Raw genomic sequence first — 24,136 nt, forward strand, 5'->3', positions numbered from 1 at the left:
GTGTGTGTGTGTGTGTAGGCAGAGATGCAACAGCTACACACGCACACACAGTGACACACTTGTTCGACTAGCGATATGGAAAATAGGCCCTCCCATGCACAATTGACTTCTAATACATTGTATACTCCTCAAACCATCCATTTACCAGGCACTGCAATTTCAGGGGCCCTGAAAGAAGCACTTTGCCAGCACTTTACAAAATACCTTAAAAAATCTCCAGCCTCTACAAATGCTCTCTCTCACTAACTGCCAATTCTAGCATGTCTGTTAAAGTGACAACACAGCCTTGTTCCCTGCCCTGGTATATTGAACATCGCTTTATTGACTTGCCAGGATTTCCATGTTGGACACAAGACCTGGTGCTACCTACTGTTTAGACACCCCACCGCCAATACCATTACAAACACACAACCCATCTCTCCAAGCGTGCTCACGTGTGACTCTCCAAGCTAGTGGCACCCAAAGGATTACACGGCTGTGACAATTTCACCCAAGAACTGATAAAAAACCGGAGGTAGGCGGGGTGAATAAATCAAGTGGAGCGGCTGAGAAAGAGAAAGAGAGACAGGGAGAGTAAGAGTCTCTCGTCGAACAACCTTGAATTTCTCCTTGATGCTGAGATCCTAAAATACTGCTAATCAGCACAAAAAAATCCCCCAATTAAGAACAAAAATCATCACAAAATGTTCATTAACGCTGATGGTAGATTGGCTTGGCATTTCAGAGGTTTTTATTCTCAGACCTTTGCCTAACGAGCTCCCTGGCTGCACCAAAGGGCTGCGGGAGGGGGAGTGACATCACATCAGGGGTCAAAAGTCAAAGAGAGGTGTTGCCGGCTGTTGACCTCCTTCACCTCTAAATTCTCAAACATGCTGAATCCCCCTGTGATTTTCCCATCTGTCAGCTCGCAGGAATGTGTACAAGGACTACACACTTACAGCTTTGCCTTATAATGTACATGTAACACACACATATATGTTAAACATCCATCATCAATCAATCGGCTATCACTTAGTCTATCGGCGACTGCGTGTTGTTTTTGGCCATTTTTTGGGGCGGTTTTTAGCATTTTATTTTGCTAATTTAAAGGGCCAGTGTGTAGGATTTAGTGGCACCTAGTGGTGTAGTTGCAGATTGCAACTCACTTGCTTTACCCTTCCTCACAAACGATTTTCTGGTGATTATATATGGGTGAAAACATTCCCATTTCTGCCAATAGCTCCTCCTGAATCCAGTTGCACACTATGTGAGCTGACCCAGGAGCACAAAGAGGCCAGCGATGGCAGAGGGAGTCAGCGGGAAAAAACAGCAAGGAGAGCTAAAATATTTTCAAATCTAACTCTGTGAATTAAGGGTTTATTTAGACCAAACCTGAGTTTGTGATTGTTGGGGCATACAGGAGCACATTTCCTTGACATTGATACACACAGACCCACACATTCTCACATACACTGATCACATAACTAAACTGCTTCCCTCCCACACACACCTTTCCATTACATTCCATTATTATCAATACATACGCCTATAATCACCTCCTCTCACACATAGGTTCATGTACAAAATGCACACTTTTCTGCACACATATACCTAAATCTCATCCACACACATGCCCCCTGCTCCCCTCTGCCCCCTCCAGAGTCCAGGTCAGGGTGCCCTCCAGAGCGTCTCGCCCTCACTGCTGTTAATTACCACTAATTGGCCCCGCTCGTTTTTTCCCCCTGCTATAATGGAACCATTCATCTTTACTACTTAATGAGTAGGCACTCTAGTCACCAGCCAAGGTCACCCACAACTAGCATCCAAAAGACAGAAAGACAGAGACTTGGAAACAACTGGGAAAAAAAGAACAGAGAAAAGAGTCGAGAGAGATGGAGACGTTGTTTATGTTTTTTTAAAATAGAGAGGAGAAAATGTGAGTTTGCAGAAGTTTCCACACATGACTCTGCTTTTTGGAATACAGCCAACGTGTAAAAAAAAAAAAGTTGAGAAATGTCTGGGGAGCTGTGGGAGTCTGCAGTGTCCAACGCAAACCACAACACACACAGGGAATTTCCAAAGACAGACTAATTAAAATACCCGTTATGCGAGTGAAAACAATGGATCCCTCAAAACAACGCTGAAAGCACAGGCTTGCGCAGTCAAAACGAGCTGTAAATATAGAAATGTATTTTTCAAAATGCAGTAAGAAGAGCCTCTTCTCCGGCTTATGCACACATAATTATCAAAACAATCCCTCCGACTGTCAGCACAGACTCCAGCCCCAGCGGGTGAGAGGGCAACATGTTAGCCGGCATAAAACATCTAATTAACACTGAATGCTTTAAATATTAGTCCAATGGTTGCTTTGTATTCATTTCTGTGGTGAGTCCTGAAACAAGGCAACTTACTGCTGAAAATAACAAAGTATCCTGCAAAACTGTGTATGGTTTGATCATAAAAGACCCAGGAAAGCACATTTTCAAATTCCCAGACTAACACTGGAGTAAATCTGGAGTTTTGAGCAAAATTTATTAGTCTGACTCCAATAAACTGTTGCCAAATCAAGTGTCTACCCACTGAATTAGATTTCACAGTACACAACAAACTGTTGACACATGCACCCAGGGCCTAGCAGGTCAGACAGGATAACAATATCTTCACATTTTGTAACTGTGTGAGCAATTCTTTGCCTAAGGTAAAGAAAGCGGTTCAAGCATCATAATTTGTCCTTGCAAGTCATGCCAAAATCTGACAACCAGCCATTTTCCTTGGATACGTTGTTCTGTCAGAAAAGTGCTATTGTGCTGTAGTTCCTCCATTCATGCAGAGTAGCGGAAGCGTGCAGTCATGTGCTCCTGCAGCGCTGTGGCGATCAGCCCGGCACAGCAATGTTTGTAAATGGGACAGTCGTCTATGGATTATGTTAATGTGGTATTCCACACTCCCCTCTGGCATGTGTCTGACATTACAGTAACCTTTGCATGTTTAGCCAACAGTAACTATGGATGTTCATTGAGTAGGGAGACGCACACGTGTGCATGCACTTAGAAACACACGCACACACAGGCCCAGATGCACAGGGAGATTAACTGAGCACAGTAAACATCTGCTCTTGCAAACCGTATTGATATCCTTTGGAGAAATTAACATCTTAAAGAAATAAGACACTTAAACTTCAAAATAAAGTTCACTTGTGTTGTCAATATCTAATCCAGTTCATCCGGTTTGTGTCAAAGGAGTGGCTGGAATGTAGAACACAAGTCTGGCCATCAGAGAGGTGCGTAATGCAACAGAATGAGAGAAATACCTAAGACTAAATATCTGTATTCCATACCTACTACAACACATAACAACCAAAATTCTAAAATAACATTGTCTCCCACATACAGTATCTCCAGTGAGCAGTGTCACATATGCCTGTGTGTGTGTGTATGTCTGTCCACTGTGCATATGTCTTTGGAAGAGGATGTGGTGTAAAGCTGCTCCCCAAATTGCTGAGATAAAATTGATCTAAATTAGGTAGCGTTCAGCCAGGAGTGACCACGAGTGTCCTGTTGTGACCGGTGTCTATAAATCACCAATATATCCATGTTCTCACACGCACACACACAGTAACGTGTAATGGACTATCTTAGGTTTGGTAGGAAAGGATAAAGATGAAAGGAACATGTTCTGGCTGGAGAAATACATGGTTGACCCGTCAACACAAAAGACAGAGAGATGGACACACATTAGTGTATGTTTAAGAGAGAGAGAGAGAGAGAGAGAGAGAGAGAGTGAGTGTGTGTGTGTGTAATAAGAAAAGTGGAACTTGGACAGAAAAAGAAACAACCCCGAAGTAAAAGACAAAACTCATCAACAGAAACTCGGTGCGTCGTCCGTGTCCCATCGTTTTTCTATTTTTGTCTCTCTGTGCTTCACAGACGACAGACAGCGCCTTGCTGGTGCTGTTTGGTTGTATTCTTTTTTCTTTTTCTTTTTTTTAGCTGAGCAAATGGTCCCACTGTGCCAGCACTGATTAGGATCAACTCAAACCAAACAGCAAGACGTGTGACTGGAGTGTACAGTCTACAGTCTGGAAACAGAGACGAGTTGAGGGGCTTTGATGTGTAAAGTGATGGATGATGATGATGGTGATGGTGATGATGATGCTGATGATGTTATTCTCACCGGCTGGTAAGAGGAAGAGAGCATGGTGGCAGTTGTAAGTTCATACATGAATTCACACACGCAATATATGGATTACACACTGGCTTCTATGTGAACATGGATTTACATTTTTATGCTAGATTATGCAGCAAGTTGACTCAGTTGGCAAATGTTCCCCAGCAACACTGTACTGAACAAACTGTTCAATAAAAAAGATACATACATACACATACTTATTATTACAACACATTCACACACATTCACACTCGTGTTTTTTTTTTTGAATAAGCATTTAATTTCTATGCATAGAACATAAAAAGGTTCTTGGAATCGGTTCTTAATTGGTTCTCTACCACTTCCATATTTTATTTCAAATGTTTGTGATAAGCTGATTATTTAGTCCGCTAGAAAAAAACAAAAGCTTAAGGTAAAATAAATTCTGATAATATATAGAATATATATTCTTTATGAAAAATAATGTGCACATTCTTACAGTATAAATAAAATCAATCCCCAGAATAATCTGCCAATTATCCTCTCTTTTCGTTTTGTTCAGCTGAGCTATCAGGCTATTAGCTCTATTATACAAAGAGTTAGGAGATGCAGAGTTTGGTTGGATCTTCGAAATGTCATGCTGACTGTTGAATTAATTACATTAATTGCTGCAATCACAGAAGTGCTCATTTATAGGGGGGCCTGTTTCCCATTTCCACTTCTATTGTCCAGAGGCAGCGGCTGCTATAAGCAGGACAGTGTTTCAGTAGTGGCCCACAGATCTGCTCAGTATAGTGTATAAATATTCGATAGGATATGCTGGCTGTCTAAATACCTGTCTGACTGCTAGTCCCTTGGGAGACCTAGCTTTCTACTGAGAGGCAGGGACATGAGGCAGATGAAAGAGGCGAGACCATATTTAGAGAAAAAACAAGGACAGAACAAAAAGATATGGCTGCGAAAGTGAAAGCAAACTGTAAAGAGTACCATCTGTTTAGTAAGTATTTAACTACTATATAACTATTATTTAACTGAAAGAAAGAAGAAAAGGAAAGAAAGAAAGAAAGAAAACACCCCTCCTCCGGGGTAAACGGGGAGGAGGAGGGTGGGGGGTCCTTCCATTCAGCTGCTCCACGTGGCTAATTAGCATATGTGAAGGTCAGGGTGGTGACGGTGGGGGGGTTTGGGGTGCCATCACAGCACCCACTGCCATGAGACCTGGCGCCTTGCCAGCCACACATATACACACACACACTACTAAATGGAGGAAACCAAATATATTTGTGTGTGTGAGAGGCTAACAACTCGTAAATACTTCTTTTTCCTCGCATGCTGCACAAGGCTGGGGCTGGGGGGGGGGGATCCAGAGGGAGAGGATTTTAACTATGCTGACATTTGCCAGAGTTCAGATACTGATTCTCACTTGGTCTCTTTCTCTGTCTCTGTGAACTCGGCCAGGCCCATTCCTCAGAAGTCAGCAGCCCTCAATGTGACTCACTTCAAATATCGCCTATATTTCTACATCTCTGGCCTTCCTATACTCTGTTTAATGACAGCAACTAAGTCTCAATGCTAGCAGATTCATGAAAACCATGACTTATCGAAATAGAAAAGACAAATTAAAAATCAATAAATGATCACAACAAAGACCTGAAACTTCTAAAATTGTACCTGCTTATGGTTGATTTTATTTTATTTTTTAGGGGAGGGGGTAACTGTCATAAATATCAATAACAATGTATTTGTTGGATAAATAATGATTAATGCAACATATTTGCTGCCTGAACTCACAAAATGTCATATTGTGCCCATGCAGAAGTTGTGATTACATGACATTATAATACTGAGAAGAGCTTTTCTTTGTTTCAGTGTTCAGTACAAAATCAAGGAAGCCTGTTTATTCACTAACTCATCTGACAGAAAGAGAGCCAACAGTAATTTGAAATTTGTTTGCTGTGACAAGTTTGTTTTATTGCTTTTGATGGAATCGTCGCTTTAAGATCCATTAGGCTATTTGAGACACACAGATCAAGTAGTGTTCATATGTGTTAGGTGTAGCTATAGCCCATCTATAACTGTATGTAACCCCATACCAGACCTGTGATAAGTCGTACAAATCCTAGAATGCCAGGAGGACAGCTATAGTTTCCATACACGGTCATCATGAGTAGAATCCACCACTGCCGACACAGGAGAAATAAGGTTGATACATGAAACTGAAATGACTAACAGGTCGAATAAAAAAAGACTGACTACATCGTCCACACGGAAAAATCTAATTCTCCCATATGCACAATTAGCTTTCTTCCCCAAAATTGCTTTCGTTTTGATTTTCCTGCTCCCTCCTGACACAGGCAGTTGGGATAAGACAGGACTGAGAAACAGCTGACACCAAATCAACGCCCGCTCGCAGTAATTAAATCCTTTCTTCAGGGCGTTTACATATCAACCTTTGACTCCTGGGGGGGCTGTGGGGCCAGACAAAAAAAATACAATTATTTTATGGAATATAGCTAATATGTGAACTTATGTCAGGTGATACAACTGGACAGCAGTTTTTTTTTTTTAAATTCATATTATTTTTTTAAAATCAGAATTAATTGGCGTTTTGTGGAAACCGCATGCAGACCAGGGATAACCCCGGCCTGCCAATTACCTAAGCAGTCTCTGTGTTTCATCCTAGGAAGATGAAAAACGCTGTGCGGGGCCCTTATCGGACGCAACAGAGCAAATTAAAATTTCACTCTAGTGTTGCTAATCAGCACTGTGCTGGCTGGCCAAGACAGAGATGTAAACAAAACAACGTAAACAAACGACTGACGGGAGGGGGCAGAGAAGGAAAGAGAGAGGGAGAGAGAGGGAGAGAGAGACATTGCGAGAGGGGCGGGGTTGAGGTTGGACTGCTTAGTGCTGACGAAGGGGCTTTAACCTTCTCCTACCTGCACACACACACACAGAGAAGAGACACACACTCAAGGACACACACAAACAGAAAAATCTAAACACAGTGTAGAATAAAAAGAAGCACTTAAACACACACACACACCATTTCCTGACCAGACCTCATGGGCTGTCCGTCCGATGCAGGACATGTACCATAAATTAAATTCCAGCAGCCACAGTCAGGCCCATCACTATGCACAAGGCTCCCTGAGATAGCCGCATAATACAATGTGACATTGATGCATTGCTCCTATTATAAAGTCTTTGTTCGTATCACACTAATAATTCATAAGAGAGAAATGTAAACAGTATGCACTGGAGAGCACTGCGAGCAGGAATCATTTCAAGGTAAGCACATTACCAAGGATGGGATTGGGTCTAGTCTTTGATATGTAGAACTACTGAGCTTTGATTTCATTTCTAAAAAAACAAAAAAACAGAAGCAAAACAGTGAGCATAATGGTGATAAATTAGTGGAAACTGTAGATATCCATTTTTGTTTTATTAGGTCAAATTTTAAATGAGTTGCTGCTGTAATTATCTAAGCAACAACACTATTTCCAACTTGCTAGGCCCTCATTATTATCTACTAATTACTTTTATTGTTCTCTGTGTGTGTTGTGTGTGTTCTGATTAGTGGATAACAGATCCTTGTTGCACGTATAGGCTGAGACAGAAAATGCTGTTTCATTCATAATATAAACCCACATAAGTCATTAGGATTGCACATATGCTGTTGTATTATGTATTATTTCTATAGGTGCATAAGGTAGACAAAGAAAAGGCCCGGATTAAAGGCAGCTGATGTGTACAAAAACATGCAGACACACTTTCAGCCAGAAGGTCACAAACTGAACACTGAATGTTTTTCTGTTTTTCCTCAATCACATAAGCCCCAGTCATTTGAAAAAGTAGGACAATGTCATTTTGATGTGAGAGCAGGTTCAACACACACTTCTGAATTACATATCGACACATTTCTCTGATGTGTGTGTGTGCACATACACAACACAAACGCACACAGTGGTGGGGCTCTGTCTTCATTTTGGTGAGCGGCCAGACAAGTGAGTGTGGGGGGAGGGGGGGGCGCGGTGTAAATGAGGTGCACTCGTTTCGTTCACAACCTGCTCCTGAAGAGAGGCAGTGGGGAGGGAAATTGAATTTGAAAGAGGGGAAACTGTGCCAACAGGTGACAGAGGCGTGCTCCGACCAAACGCACTCTGAAGTGAAGCGCAGTCATATCACGGGGCCAATTTGGAGGCAGCATTATGCACTACACTGCTCGCCTTTCTCACACAGCCTGTCAGTGCACAGGAGAGCAGTGCTGCCGCTACAAATATGAATTAAACATTTTGTAGCGTGAATATACTGCTGCTGAAATGTTGATAGAGTCAAGAAAAAACACAGTAGCACATGCACTTACTCCTAAAGTGGAAAACTAAAGAAAAAAAACATTTGCAGTATATAATTTAAATGTAAGATTTGTTTAAGGGGTTGTTTTTTGGAATTATCTGCACTGAAAAATTTTATATGAAGAATATGGCTCATCTTACTGTATGCTGCGACTGACATGCTGGTTTTATTTGTCTGATATATATATATTTAACACCTAATCTGCACATTACTGTGGGTTTTTAGTGACCATCTTATCAGTGCATAATTTGATACAATTTGATAATTTGATACAATACTACAGCAAACCCTCCCACGCTAAAACATTCACTTAATTTCCTTCAGAATCCAACGCAAATTGCCTTTGATTGAAACAAAGTAGGCTAATGAACTGCTTTTGTTTAGCTATAGGCAGACAGTATAAGCTATGCTCAACCACCTTGCCCTCCAGTCATCCAGATGTGCCATCCAGCAGTGCGAATAATTTAGTGCATCAAAAACAACCAGAATAATGGCTCTTTTGAAGAAACGCTGTGTTGTTTTGGGGCAGAGTTCTGAACTGGCAGCTACCCCCTCCCCTGGCTATAGGTCTGCTGTTGACACGTCAGTATTTTCAGCACAGGTACTCCAGGGACACCCCCGGGATCCTTGAGTGCATTCCCCCCCAAAAACAGAAGGAGGAATACTTGAACAATTAGAAACACTTTCTTCCATCTCTCAGCTGTTACCACTGAGGTGCCCTCCAGCAAGGCATTCAACCCCCAGCTGCAGCAGCGGCCAACTAAAGTCAGCTTGCAGGGATTGTTGTGTAAAACTGTGGTTGTGAAAGAGTCTTTTAGTTTGTGCATTGGCATTACACATGAGATAAATGTGTTGGACAATTTTCTCTAAAGTCTGCTAGAAATTATATATTCATATAAAATACAACAAACAAAACTGGACAACCCTCAAAATATAACAAGTTATTTAAGATTATGACTCACTACTTGAAAACACATGATCTATTTTCTTTGTTATTTTGGGCTGACATTGCAGTGTCTGCTTAGTGTGGAAAAATTATGGGAATAATTATCAGGAGCAGCCTAAACCTTCATAAAACTTCAATTATTGCGTTGGATGGCCTCCAAGTCTGGAGTATTCCCATAAGACGTGAATGCAGCATCACTACAGCGCCACAGCCACGGATCCCTTCAAGAATCATCTTCTTTTTTTTTGTCCAGTCTGCCCAGCGGGGCCACAAGGAGCCAATCAGATGGCAGACTGGGTGTCAAGTGTGAGCCGGGAGTACGGAGAGCTTTTAGCCAGTTTACCTCCACTATTCAAATTCTGAAAAGAGCTGCACGGGAATAAACGAGGCGCGCAGGAGCGCTCCGGCTCGATATGGAGCGCACGGAGAGGGACCGACGGTGTTTGCACGGCCGCGGTGTCCGTTTGATTTAGTCAAATCAGTTACGCTTGAAGAGGTGATGCATATAACAGAACGTTAGCGTTTCCAATAGTCATTTAAATACATTTTCTAAAGGAGTATTTTACTTTGTTCGACGAGCGCCTCGAACACAACACGTCCTCTAAACAGGGCGTTTCGCAACGTGTCTGACACCACGTCGGCAGAGAGGTGAATGTGCCCGACATTAATGTTTCTCTTTAATCTGCCGGATAAAACTAAAAAGGAAATAATAGGGAGAGCACACAGCTGGAATATCAGCTATAGAGATGTGAGGGTACAAGCACAGCCTCTCATTTGTTTATTATTATAGGCTCATTAAAAAAGCCTCATCAATGAAGCTGTTTATAAGACATAAATGTGGGTTTCATCCCCATTCTCTGTCATGTTAAAGCTCAGGTAGTTCTAATATTTAACACGTTTACACAAGTCAGAATAGTGCACAAGTAGGCCAATGGCTTTCCTCATGCATAAAATCCTCTTGATCAATAATATGAACCAGGTAATTGTCCTATAATTTACTTACAAACTTTAACACTCTCATCGACACATAATGCCCCCTTGTCCGATATGCATGGACTGTATTTGTAGTCAACACACACACACACACCTACACACCCAAAACACAACATCTCCAGTAATTATGAGTGACACACCAGCGTTGAAAAACCCCAAGTTCACTGGTGCACACCGGAGCGGCTGACTGAGAAGTTTCCAAAAACTTACCTGCGTCCTGCCCAGGCCCTGCCCCCCGTTGCCTGGACTCATTGAATGAGGGTGGTTTCTCTGCTGCCCTCCCCAGCCGTGGGCCGAGCTGGCTCCATACTGGGGCCCCACGTCTTTCCCTAGGCCCATGCCGGCTTGCTGCTGTGCCGTGGAGCCGCTGTAGTCTTGATACGCACCGCCATAACCCCGCATCATAGGGCTGGGGGACGTCAGCAGTTGGTTGAGGGTCGGGGTGGCCCCTGAGGGATGCTGCTGCTGAGTTTGCCCTGGGAACCTCTGAAAACCACCCGAAGCAGCTCCCAGGGGGGACTTGCCGTGGCTCGCTGAGGAGTTGCTGCTCATCATCATGTTCCCAGGTTGCCGACATCCAGAGGGGCCCATTATCCCGTAGGCCCCACCACCGTAACCCGCCCGGTACGCCGGGTACTGATTGTACTGGCTGTTGTGGTACCCTGCTTCGTGGGAGTTCTCCATGCTGTTATGCGCCGAGGAGTGCGTTATCCCCATCCCACTGCTTTGTTGCTGCTGTCCGCCATGTTGCTCATAACAGGGCCTCTGAGTGTAATAGTTGTTATTAAACTCAGAGTTGTTACTAGTTGGCCCCAAGTTAGAGTGTTCATACCTGGTACCCATCATCCTCTCCACGGGCTTGCAGGTGAGGTCCCCCTCACCTTTTCCTGGCATGTGCTGCTGCTGTGGCTCCCCCTGGCCCCCCAACAGGTTCTCTTTGCCGCCGTGGTGTTGGTGATCCATACCTCTGTCCCCGCGGGGCCCCTGGCCGTTGTTATTGGCGGTGTTGTTACTTTGAATCTGTCGCTGCTGATGTGGCGCAAATTGGCCGAATTGCGGCGGCTGCTGCTGCGGCGGCGGTTGAGACTGAGGGGGATCTCCGCTCCCCACACATTTCAGCTTGTGGTTCGCGATCAAACCCGTTTCCATCGAGGAAGTCGTTGAATTAGTCGAAGCCGGGGCGGACGTGAGGTTATTCCCATCTTTATCGTGGCCGTCCGGAACGTTGTGAGTCGTGGAAGTTGAATGAACCATGTTGAGCTCGTTTCGGCGGTGATGGTCTACATTATTCAGAGTCCCATCTCCGGCACCCAGCATCGGTCCAGTCCGCTGTACGGTCCCTCCTCCTCCTCCTCCTCCGGATTTCCCCGAATTGAGCTCCGGACCCAAACCGCTGGATAATTTCTTATTTTTGTTATTAGTTCTGGTCGGAGCCGATGCAACTTGCGCAGCCATGGTCACTCCAACATCTCAGCGCGCAGTGACAGCAAGCCCCGACCAGCCTTGCACACAGAAAATAACACAAGAGGGGAAGAAAAACACAAGCTGGGAGGTGAAAAATATATTCAGTGGAAAAGCAAGCTCTGTTGTAGCGCTGGTGTTGCTGTGGTGGTGGTGAAATGGTGCGTCAGTGAGGCTTCATGTTGAAAGTTTCTCTGCCAGGTTTAAACGAAACTTTTTTTTCTTCCCCCCTCCGCCTCTCCTCCATCCCGGTTCTCGGTAATATGTTGCAGCGTCTCCCGGAGCCCTTGTGGCCCAGCATGGCATGAGAGAGAGCGGGCTCTACCAGCTTATCCACCTCCAGGGCTCCGGCGCGCCTCACATGGAAAATCCGGACTGGAGTAGCGAGCCATTACGCACGCTGTATTCTGATGTCTCTGTGTTTCACGATGCTTTGCAGGTTGATCTGAAAATAAAAAAACGATACACTGATAAAGCAGTACTCTGACATGACATACACTTATCTTACTGTCATTATAATATCAAGATTTCTTTTTATAACGGCACCTCAGACGGTCAAGGATCGACTGCCTCCCTTGAGTTTGAAGTACATATTATTTTTAAACAAACAATTAGCTTGGCAGATCGAGCATTTCCAAATTACGCGCAGACATTGCTCATCCGCTCCACGCGGATCCTTCAAATAAACACACCAGCAGATGTTAAGTTTGGCCGAGCGAGTTTCTGCGCAGTTATCCAGATCTGATTTTCCCTCTTCCCACTCTCCCTGTCCCTCGGCTCAAGCCAGTTCTCTGCAGCTCTGACAGGAGTCGGACACGCAACCACAAGCTGCGCGCAATAATGTTGCCATCGGAATAAGAATGTAATCACACTTTATAGCAGCTATAGTGTTGTAATATCTGTACCGCAGAGTTCATCCCCTACGCGCTCCAATAACTTCCTTTTTAGCCTGAAAATGAGTAATGTTCCCCTTCAACGAAGAACCATAGCAATCCTGTAATGAGGAAATATCACAAACTATAAGCTATATAATATTCTACAGAACTATTCGATGTGATAGCAGATTAAAAATACCATTCAGTGAGTTTAGGTCACTATAAACTCACTGTAAATCTCCATAGGAATGTAATATGAATATTAAAGGGACTCTTCATTAGGGTCTTATTTGAATAAAAGGCTACATTCTTTCATTCCCTTCATTTGATTTACTTTGTCAGAGACAAATCTGTATGAAATGATAATGAAATTAAAAAAGAGGGGGAAAAAAAACCAACCCCAGGCTGCAGTGTAGGACCACACAAAACCAAAGTCTACAAGATATGCTATCCCATCAGTGGTATTCAAACATGAATGTAAAATAGTGCTTAGTAAAGAAGCCGGGGTGTCTGTTGGGACTTGAATGAGCAGAGGGTCCGCTTTGATGAGATCAGATGCATTTGATCAACAGAGGGAGCTGTGGATGAAAGAGGGGTGGTGGGGAGGGGTTGGGGGGGGTTGGGAAGAGAAGGATTTGGGGATGAGAGTTGTGCTGAGGATGGTCATGATAATAATAATGACTGGTAGTGGTGGGAACAAATGTGATGATGATGACAACGAAGATGCCGGTGGTGGAGGTGATGATGAGGACCACAGTTATGGCGATGACTATATGGGGTAGTGATCACCAAAGCAACACCTAATTGTTGCTTAAGGTCACATATTGTTGAGACAAGGAGGCACAATTCACTCTGCCTTATACTTTGTGTATAGTGTAAGGTAATTCACTGTGAAGCCATGTCCATGACAATGGGAAGACCCCTGCTGGAGATACAGTGTTAGTACAAGTGAGAGCTTAAATAAATGTATCAAAATGCAAGCAGAAACACACCTTGTGTTTTAGTAGGACCTCTGAGTAAGAGGGTAGGACTGCTTTATGTGAAAATATTTATAAATGATGCATTCTGTGAAACTACTTAAAAAATAATATAAATCACAAATTCATAAGATCACATGACAGCAAGAGGCTTAATCCCACTTTTTTCAAATGGAAGCTTGCTCATTGGAGACAAATAAAAGCAACTGACATCCCTAGAAACCTTTCCCAGCCGCTTGCCTTTATGAGCCCATATGGCAGAGAATAAAAGCTATAATGTTGTTATGGTCCAACTTCAAAGTCTCCATGGTGTTCACCATTCAGCATACTCAGACCTATAGCATCAACAGGACCAGATGGTGATTTATCTATAGGATGCCCTGAGAAGGCATCCCATTTACATCCTCTGTGTATGTGAGAGAGAGAGTAAAATGTGTAGGTGACAGAGAGTGGCTGCTGTTGGTGTGCAAATGTATGGACAAAACTACATCTCCTTAAATGATCAAGAATTTCTTCACACCAGAGCATCATCACTGGTTGTGTGTGCACCTTTTCTGATTAGAACAAGCCGCATCCACACCCTTCCTGCTCTCTGTACTTTGTGCACATGACGATTCTGGCTCCCATCAGTGTCCCAGATCAAAGCCTCAGCTCTGATCTCATCTAGAGCAACACTAAGGCTGACAGTGAGGGGACCTGGAGCATTAGCATATTCTATGATGGCGCCCGGCTTTTCAAGCCGTTGCCTCGGCTGCAGCTCTGGGTGTGCGCGCAGTGGCTTTGCTACTCTAATTTCCCTCTCTCGCTCATTAAAAAAAGCCCACTGTTCTCCTATTAATTCGCAGACACACTGATCTGTTTGAATGGCGAGGATGGGTGTGTGTGTGCGCGGGAGAAGGGAGGTGGAGGAGGGCAATGGCTCAGCGCATTTGCATTTATGTTTAATTTATAACCTTCAGGGGCCCCCTGATGCAGCAAGATTGAAACAATAACTCCAGACAAACACAGGGAAGAGAGGAGGAGGAGCCGGAGGAGGGTGGATGGAATTAAAAATATACAGATCTGGGATGGTATGTGCTTTGCATATGTGTGTGAGACTGTGTGCGCGCGCGTTGGTGAGGATGCTGTTACTGCGTGTGCACCCATGCGCATGCATTTTTGTGAGTATTCATTCGTGCATCTGCATCAAGGTGTATCTGAAACTCACACACACACATATACACACTGACAGAGAGGCAGAGGTCTCCAATCCGCGGGGGGATAACATGCCACGGTGAGTGTCTGTCAGGAAGAGAGCTGGAGTCTGTTCCGAGGGAGTCTGCAGGGATCTCCCCCTAGCAGCACAGCACAGCACAGAACAGCACAGCACAGCAGACAGTAGCAGCAGCAGCAGCAGCAGCAGCACAAGCCTGGCCAAGCACAGAAAGTGGGTCAGCCCAAAACACACACAAACACACACAGAAATACACACATACGGCTCAGATGGATGCAGCCCCGGTGTCACACTGTGGGTGTGTTTGAAAGAAAAAGAGAGAAAGAGCATGCGGGGAGAGAATGCCTTGGATGATGGTTTGTGTACGTGAGAGAGAGCATGGTAGTATATTTTGCATTAGTGATGTTTAAGGGAGGGTGGGGGTCTTGTTTAAGATGAAGGGTGGATGGCTAAGGAGGAGGAGAAGGGGGGGTGCAGCTGAGACAAAAAGCCAGCCAGCCATTGTGAGCACACCCTATGGAAGTGCATCAAATTGATCCATAGTCTTTTCATTTCAGGCTTGGGTAAATAACAGCATTTGCATTGATCAGTCTGCAAAACCAGGCAACGATGGGCTTGGGAGCGTATGGTATGTGCGTGTCTGGGTTTGTGTATGTGTGTGTTTATGTGGCTGCTAACAAAACACATCTCTTATTCCTTTCTGCTCCTTGCGGAGTTGAGGGCCTCGCCAGAGCCCTACAAACGGCTATGATGGATAAAATGTTTTCAACAACACTTGAGAAGAGTGGATGCTATTGTGTCCGCCTGTATACTGAAACACAGAATCACAGAATTCCCAGGACGCCACATGCTCTATTTATGTGTTGCAAACATGACTCAAAAGAAAACGGAAAACAGCTATGCTCTACTTTTACTGTCAGCTATCATGTGAAGTGTGAAGAGGAGGAAGAGGATGAGAGCGAAATACAGACAGGGAGAGGAGAGTAGAAGAGTGATTTTCTTCATCCACAGATCCTATCCTGATGGTGACAGGGGACTGGGCTCTCAGAACCCCCCCACCACCACCAACACCTCCATCCCCTCCGCCCCCTCTGATGCCTGTCACTGCTCCTCTCCTTCCCTCCTTCCCTTCTCCTCACTGGAGGAGTGTGTGAAGTGTCCCCCGAGAGGCACAGACTCAAAGACGGTATTTACAAGATCCACACTGAGCCCACTTTTAACTGCCTGTGAAGAACTTCTCCCGCCGCCTTTGATGTGCAAACCTAATGGGGAAGAGCTCGCCGGCAGTCATTGCATATGTTAGCGAGGCAACGTGAGCTAATCCGCTAGCATTGCAAGGTAGACTTCATGCTGCTTGTAGTAAGTGAACACTAGCTTTGGTGCATTGCTGCCCTTGGAAAAGTCCCTATTGGCAAACACACACTGATGCGATGCGTCAACTTTTACAGCAAATTAGTGGCACTAGCTGCAAAAGACGGGCACTTTGCTCATTTCACGGTGGACTTAGCATATTCATGAGTATTCATGATGTAAAAGCCAGTTGATGTGATCATGAAGACTATAGTAAAAACTTAATATGATGTGCAAAATGTAAAACCAATGACATGATTATTTATTCAGTTTCCAGTTAGCACACCAGCAGATCTTACACCCATTCTTTGCTGGGATTTCTTTTTAAAGTGCTGCAATAAATCAGAGAGCTTTTTGATTCTCCTGCCACTTGACATTTCTACCCAGATGGGATGACTAACATCAACAAAGGAGTCAGCAGAGCGAGCTCTCCCGCATCGAAAGACCCTCTACAGCCTGCAAGTCTGTTTAAAGTAGGTTTTCTCCGTTCAGCTTTCTGGCATAAGTGGTCTTGAGTAAAGAGGACTGATGCTTCGGAGCAACTGCTGTCCCCTGCCTTCTGTCAACTAAAAGGTCAAAGGTCAGATGACACATTTGGGGACTCATTTTCTCAGTTATTTACAAACTCTCACACACACACACACACAATACACAGAGGTAAAACACTGACGCCCATCTAACTTGGTTTTATCTTTAGCAATGGCACGGAGAAGGAAAGCTTTCATAAAAAACAGGCATTTGGAACGATTTTGAATTAGGCTAATTAGGTTTGTGTTTTGTTTGTTGTTCAGGAGGCATGATCAAAGTAATATTTCACCAATTTGTGTCAGCTCCGGAGGAGAGGAGGAAGAGTTTGGAGAATGCTGCCTATTAATCTCCTCAGGTTCGGTGCGCTGTGCGTTAGGGACGGTAATCAAAACAAGAAAATTATGAATAATGAAAAGTGTTGATCAGAAATGAAACAAAACAGTAGATTTGTGCTTTATTAGTGGCTTATTAGTAACAGGATTGGACTCAATAAGTTTTTTCCTATTTTCCTGTTTACCAGCTCTTTAAAAGGGGGGGGCGCTTCAATTTCAATGCATGCTCAATCCTCCCTGCTCAGCCTGAGTGGAAGAAGAAAAATCAAAGGGATGTGGATGGCTTGACCCAGGAGCTCAGAGTCTGAGAGCAACTGGCTGTTTTGATCTTATCTAATATTTATGAATAACTTCCTTGATATTTCCTTCGCTCCATGAAGCCGTCCGCTTTTACTGTGTTACACAATGATGTCTTAGAGGGGCGATGACGGAGATCAAACGGGCCTGGGCTCAGAATACAGAGTGTGCTCTCTCTCTCTCTCTCCGTAGCCTGGGAGGAAACTCAGCAGCAAGCTATCTAACGCTGTGTGATTGAAATACAAGCTCCACTAGGCTGCAGCGTGCAGTGTGATGATATTTGTATTTGTGTCTCTGTCAAAGGAATATAGGCACAGAAAGGCAAAACACTGTCACCGTTTCAGCATAAAGACGCATGTCTGTGTTTCTGCTTGTGATTGCATCCTGTGCATCTCTGGCCATATGTATGCGTGTTTTCTACAATGGAGATGATCCCACAGTCTACCTTTCACAGAGCCACCCGCCGCAGAACCATTCAAGGCTGTTTGGATCAGTAATAGCCTCAGATGCTTTTCACTATCTCTTCACAAAAGTCAAGTGTTCTCAACATGTTATTTGTCCAAAGTGGCCTTGTTCCAAGGCTCTATTGTTAGCCTAATGGAGGCTAGACGACACTAAGACTCTAATTATGGACACCAACGATCAGCCCTGATAATATTGCAAGCAAAGTGGGTAATTTGTGGCTGTTGTGTTGAAGGGTTGAGGGGAGCTGAAGAAAGGGGAGGGGGTGGCAAGGAGAAGAAGGGAGGTGGGGACGTTGTTTGCTTGTGTCATCACCCCGTCGTCCGTCACCCTAATCATTCCCCCACAGCGGAGAGCCAAGATGTGGGCACAGCAGGAGAATATTAATGGACTGTGTGACATTATGGTTCCCGCCCATTCAAAAGGAATGTTCTATTACATTAGGGCCATCAACAGGTGATTTCTCACCACTCACTAGGCTTCATCGAAGTATACTCCTATTTCATAAAGTGCCTTCACGGTACAGCTCAAGTGCCCATTCGTCTTATTTAATGCAGATATTACACATACAGTTGACCCATGCTTATAGATCAGTGGCTTGTTTGTCACTACGCTTGCTGCATTGCTTTCCTCATATCTACCTGAAAGATTATCCAATAAAAATTGACTGACAGTCATGATTTGATTGAATGGATTTTTTTTGCGTACAAATCCAAAGGGTAGAGAAAAAACAAGTCATCTCTGCATCATAGCACTTTCTCGTAACATCATTTCCCCACAATGGCTACAGTGAAAGGTTGGACAACGCTTGGCCTTTAGCTTGAGTGCGGCCTGAGGTAAGCAGCCTATTGCGATCAATACAGTGCAGCGCCAGAATTGGCAAGACAGACACCAAAGCAACTCAGCAAGTCTGTGCCTATTCTGTCAACACCCAAAATCAAAACCCCTCTCCCCTGAGTGATCTGTCCAAACAATTAAAATGGAACCTCTTTGTACCATCACACTTAACATGTCAGACAGGAAAATGAAAGGAGCCTCGTGTATTGGAGCTGCATGCCGTGACGCCTCCTGTGACAAGCCCCACGGAGAGAGCAGCACGCCACAGGAATGACGGCACTGTTCAAATTTTAAATATGTTTTGACACAAAATCAAAAGTTGCTCACCATTATGGGGGAGAGATTCCCCGTTTTCTGTGTGATCACTTATTAGACCCCTAGGTGAACGAGGCAGAAATACTGACACCTGAATATTCTCTTTGCACTTTCTTTGACATTTTTTTAGCAGATCTGGGAATCATTTCACATTGTGAGATATCATTTCATAGTAATATTGAAGCTCTGATCTCTCCACATCTGAGGCTCATGAAAAGCCACCAATGATCAATGAGGATTCCTGCGCGAGTTGCTGGGTTTTATCTGCCTCACATTGTCCCTTCTGGTGTCCAAAGCTAGGTTTGCTGCTGTTCCATTTCAGATTATAGCGGTATAGAAGGTTTGACGGCTTTGCTGTTGTAGCTCTGACACTGAATGTTGGGTTATTTCTAACAATCCTGAAAATACACTGAACTAGAATTACTAGGATTTTTCTGTCTGTTTGAAAGCTGATTGTCTTGATGAATTTGATCCCCAAAGCATACTGATTCACTACTAATCAGCCGACCAATCCCATCAATCAAAATAGCTGCCATCTGACATCTTTTTGTCATATGACAATGGCGTTATGTGGCGAATAATACATTTTCCTTTCACATTAATAAGCTTGAGTGGCTTTAAACATAATGGAAGGCAAGACTATTTCATGGGCTTTCACTGTACTCTATACATAATCCTGAAGATGAAATTCCTAATCTTCTACCAAACAGGGGAGAGGTTTTTAAAGCAAGACCCCAATTATGCCCAGCCACAAATTAGCATGTTTAATGCAGCAAAATGTTTTAATAAAGAATAAAAGCAAGGCAGCAGAAAACAAAAGCCAACTGGGTAATAAGATTATCTCTGCCAGGCGCCCAGTGCACATCATTGTAGTTCACACAAATGGAAGAGATTATAAGTCACATTCAAAACAGCCTAATCCATGAAAGACTCCCGATATGATTACTTTCTATTACGTTTGGTGACTGAGTGCGATGGATTTATCTGGAATCCTGAGGAGTCTTTAAAGTACAGTTGGACATGAAGGCAAAGAGCCAGTGGAAGATTAGTTGAATCCATCTGTGATAAGCTTGAGCAGTTTGGCCACAAACTGAGATAAACACAAATCTGAAGACCAGATGATGTAATACACATTCGACAGCTATAGATTATCCCAGAAGATCAGAAATTTACATAGTGTATCAAAGGCATTATCACTTTCCAAAATACACAAATAGATTATTTACTTATTTCTGTCAAGAATCTGTTTGATTTTCAAGTTTTTAGCAACTACAGAGCTGACTCAATGCCACTTTAACTGCTGTTTAGAGTGTAACAGTGTTCTTGGTCATTGTTGTAGGTGTTCCTACGCTGCGTCCCATCTCTCCTGGGCCGATTACAGCCTCCTTCACCCCTGACCTCCCCTTAGCTCCTGACAAGGTCAAACATCTCCCATTAGGGCGAACCAGGTCTCGCCCTTTGCCAGTGAAGTATGGAAGTCGTACATCGTGAAGGTCAGGGGCTACATAATGAACTGGAAAATGTCAGTTATATTACTCCCCATTTAAATAGCGGCTTTTCCTGCACAGGGAACAAGGGTGATATTTACCCTTTTTCCTGCGCAGGCCCGGAGTGAAGAGTCCTCTTAATCCATCTTGGGGTGTGAAATTGAGTCGTATGTGTGAGGGAATGTGATTTCCTGGTTCCAGAGATGAGTGTATCTGCTATGTTACACTTCTCTACAACTAAGTCTTCTTCACTAGCCGAAAAGCATGAGGAGAAAAACTGTAATACCATCTTCCCTGTGAATAAGTGGTGCCTACATTCTTTTAACAGAGGCAGAAAATTCTAAGCATCACATACTTGATACTACAAAACAGAAATGATGACAGTGAAAACTAGAGGCAAAACAACAGCTAAATAAGATAATAAATGCATGATTGATATTCTTCTAATGCCAAAATATATGCCTACTGAAGTGATGGAGCAATTACTAATTATTAGTCTGATTATTCACATTTCCCAGCACATTCACACACCGACAGGAATGTCAACGGCTGCATAAATTAGCGTGAGAATAAAACAGGAGAGGCGACAGGGCTGAGATGACAAAAGGGCATCCAAAGGAGAATGTTAATAATGATTCCTCTAAAACAATTTCCATTAATTTTCAGCCATCTCGCCGGGGAGTAATATCTACATGCCCGAGGCAGGTTTAAATTGCATAGTCTGCCTGAGAAAGGAGACAAAGACTCCCCAGTGTCCAGCTGCTCTCATCAGAACAAGAAGACTCGAGGAACACCCAGGAGACAGCACCACAATAGTGGGAGCTAAGCTATTAGCACAGCTTCAAACCAGGGGAGAGACACACTGGATACTCATTGTTTTGAAGGGTGCTGTGTAACAACACATGAGAGACACGTGCAAGCCCATGCTGGGTTTCCTGGGTTTTTCCTCACTTGATGTTTACTTACAGTAGCTCAGGTGGACGGTACTGCCAGATTGCAGCTCTATCTGTGTTGCCTGCTGCACTGCTAACAGACAATGTCAAAGGTAGGACGTGAATAATACGATCATTTCATATTCTGACTCCCTGCCAGGGAATATGTCAGTTGGACACCGGGTCACATACCCAGTCAGCGTGCGGAGGCAGAGCTGGGGCCGCGAGCTTTGCCGAGAGGAGAGGGAAGGCAGCCAGCTAATGTCACACATACCAGCATCAGGGATCTTCTCTGTCCCCCGCTAAAGTTATTCTGTGGCCGAGCTGGCATCTCGTCTCTCTTCACGGCCAATGTGAGCCCGCTTTGCTTGGTGACACCGGGCATGTCTCCTGGGTATGGGCACACCTGGCAGACTGTCAGCGGGCACAGGTTTTAAGAGAGGGCAAAGAGGGTAAGACAGGGAGGGGCTGGCGCTCTGGGATATCTTTAGGCAAGAGACGACAGTGTGTAATAAACACACCACAGTGCTTTGGAAGGCAAGCCAGCCGTCTCCACTAGCCTTCTGACTTAGCTTTAAGACTAACATAGATATTGACGGAAGCTGCAATAGACTCTATTAAGGCATTGCTGCCTCTAATACCAAATATTACAAGGAAAAATAAAAAGCTCACCACTTAAGTGAGAGATTTGGGTCAGATTCTTCTAACTAATTTGTCATTGAATGGAAAAATTGCTATGGGAGGGTGTTTCCTACATTTATTCTATTACAAAATCTAACTATAGTACTGGAAAAATTATGAGAGAGCAGCTGCTGAAATTTTATTTCTGACCTCATAAATGTAAATTATATTCATAATTGAACAGTTTGAGATATATCGTAGATGAAAAATCTGAATTTTATGTGTTTCTCAATTGGTCATGTTTAAAAAATATAGGTCAGCTTTTCTGCAGTGAACATTAATAACATTAATAATATAATAATACGTTGGATTTAGTTTAGTCTGTGTATTAAAACAAACCTGCCAATTAATTTGAGAGTGATACTAGGTTCCATTTTTGTATGTAGATTTTTTTTATGGTAGTAGTGTGTCCCTTTTGTTTTGTTTGTTATATTTTAAATACAAAACCACCAGCAGGACCAAGCACATTTAGCGTCTCCTCCTACAGTCACTCACACCATATAAGACCATATAATGAAAACAAAGTTTCTTCCCAATAAAACTTTTCTAATATCCTGTCCCTCGCCTGCTTCTCTAAGGGGTTGGATGTCTCATTTGCAAGTGAGGGCCAGGAGAAGAGACGGCTGCCCACCAGCCTGTCCGTCAGAGGAGCTCGCTGGGGAGAGTGTGTGCGCAAGCTTAAAAGAGTGTGTGTGTGTGTGTGTTGATTAATATCAGGAGGGCAGGGCAGTGCTCAGGCTGCGGCTGTCGGTGAGAGCGAGAGAGGACAGTTCTTTTCACTGCCGCCCAGGGAGAAGTCTGCTGGCGGAGGGGGTAATGAGCCAGAAACAGGCTGAGAGGAGAGAGGAGAAGGCTGAGGGGAGAGGAGTGGAGGAGGCACAAGGACAGGCCGCCACATTCTACAACCCCCCTTCCACACCTCACACACACCCTTCACTCAATCTCTCTCCTTCCCTTACACTGCCATCCCTCACCCCTCCACAGCAAGCCAAGCACCATCAAGGTTCCTCTGGATTTTTTTTTCTTCACCATTTGACACTCATTCCCTACTTCCTTCTGTCTGGCTCTCTGTCTGTTCTGCTCTACATCACACTCTAACTTGAAAAATACATTTGTATGTGCTTGCATGCACACATTCACAGGTTAGGCACACACGCATCCTTGCATTCCTATTCATATGGGGGCCTTCCATTGTGTAAGGTTACATGCACACTATGCACACAGCACCCAATTACTGTGAATCACGTAGTACTTCATGAAGGTTACACGGTTAACCTGATTTCACTGATAACGCAACGTTTTTTAGGATGTTTTGGAAATGGATTGACAAGAAGATATCAATAATACCTGCATATTCAGTATAGTAGCTTTGAGAAAGCTAAATCAATTAAAGCAGGTTTGAATTTTTTGCTAAATTTAACCCTAATCCTGATCCTGAATGTATTCATTCCTTAGGTCAAAACTTGTCCTCTTCCTAAATGCATAATTTCATACTGTTACTACCACTCTCCTCAAAAGCCCTGAAACAGGTGCAGTGCTTCAACATTGTGTGAAAACATTTTTTTCGAGGCCCTGTAAATCTCTCTGACTATACCAGCACTCGAACAACGCTCATAACAGCGATGGCCTCAAAGCAATAAGCCATAAAAAAGACACAGCCACGGGAAAAATAGGGCTGCATGTGCCTTTTCACAGTGGCCAGAGGGCGATGAGGTAAACAAGAGGCCATGGGTGGGGATTAAGAATGGATGCTCAGTGTTATGGCCGGGTCGTGGTGTCAGGGGCTAGTCGTGCTGTCTGAGAACATTACCCTCCGGATGAATTTTTGTTTTTTTCTGGTGCATTGGCCACTGCTCTGTGTGCTTTCTGGATGGAGGATTGGGCCATTTGGGGACTATCTGCAGAGAGAGGATGCATCCACTAAGACTTATGAGGGAGAGCAGGGCATGGTTGGTGTGTGTGTGTGTGT

At 43.9% G+C, this 24,136-nt stretch overlaps 1 protein-coding gene across 5 annotated transcripts in view; it reads right to left on the minus strand.

Annotated features, from left to right (window-relative positions):
* LOC118337060 (AT-rich interactive domain-containing protein 1B-like) overlaps positions 1–12,646 on the minus strand; it is a 163,016-nt gene extending 150,370 nt beyond the window's left edge. For 4 of the 5 annotated variants that reach the window (XM_035673888.1, XM_035673887.1, XM_035673883.1 and 1 more), the window contains exons 1-2: positions 12,428–12,646; positions 10,631–12,326 (exon numbers count right to left, since the gene is read on the minus strand). In XM_035673888.1, the coding sequence (XP_035529781.1) occupies positions 10,631–11,875 (1,245 nt within the window). In that variant the 5' untranslated portion in view covers positions 11,876–12,326; positions 12,428–12,646. Of the gene's footprint in view, positions 1–10,630; positions 12,373–12,427 lie in introns of those variants that run through there. The other variant, XM_035673885.1, reaches the window with a different exon arrangement.
* Between the last annotated feature and the right edge of the window lie 11,490 nt (positions 12,647–24,136).

Source organism: Morone saxatilis, unplaced genomic scaffold, assembly GCF_004916995.1.
Source record: "Morone saxatilis isolate NCDOM2014 unplaced genomic scaffold, NCSU_SB_2.0 Contig3, whole genome shotgun sequence".
Classification (NCBI taxonomy): domain Eukaryota; kingdom Metazoa; phylum Chordata; class Actinopteri; family Moronidae; genus Morone; species Morone saxatilis.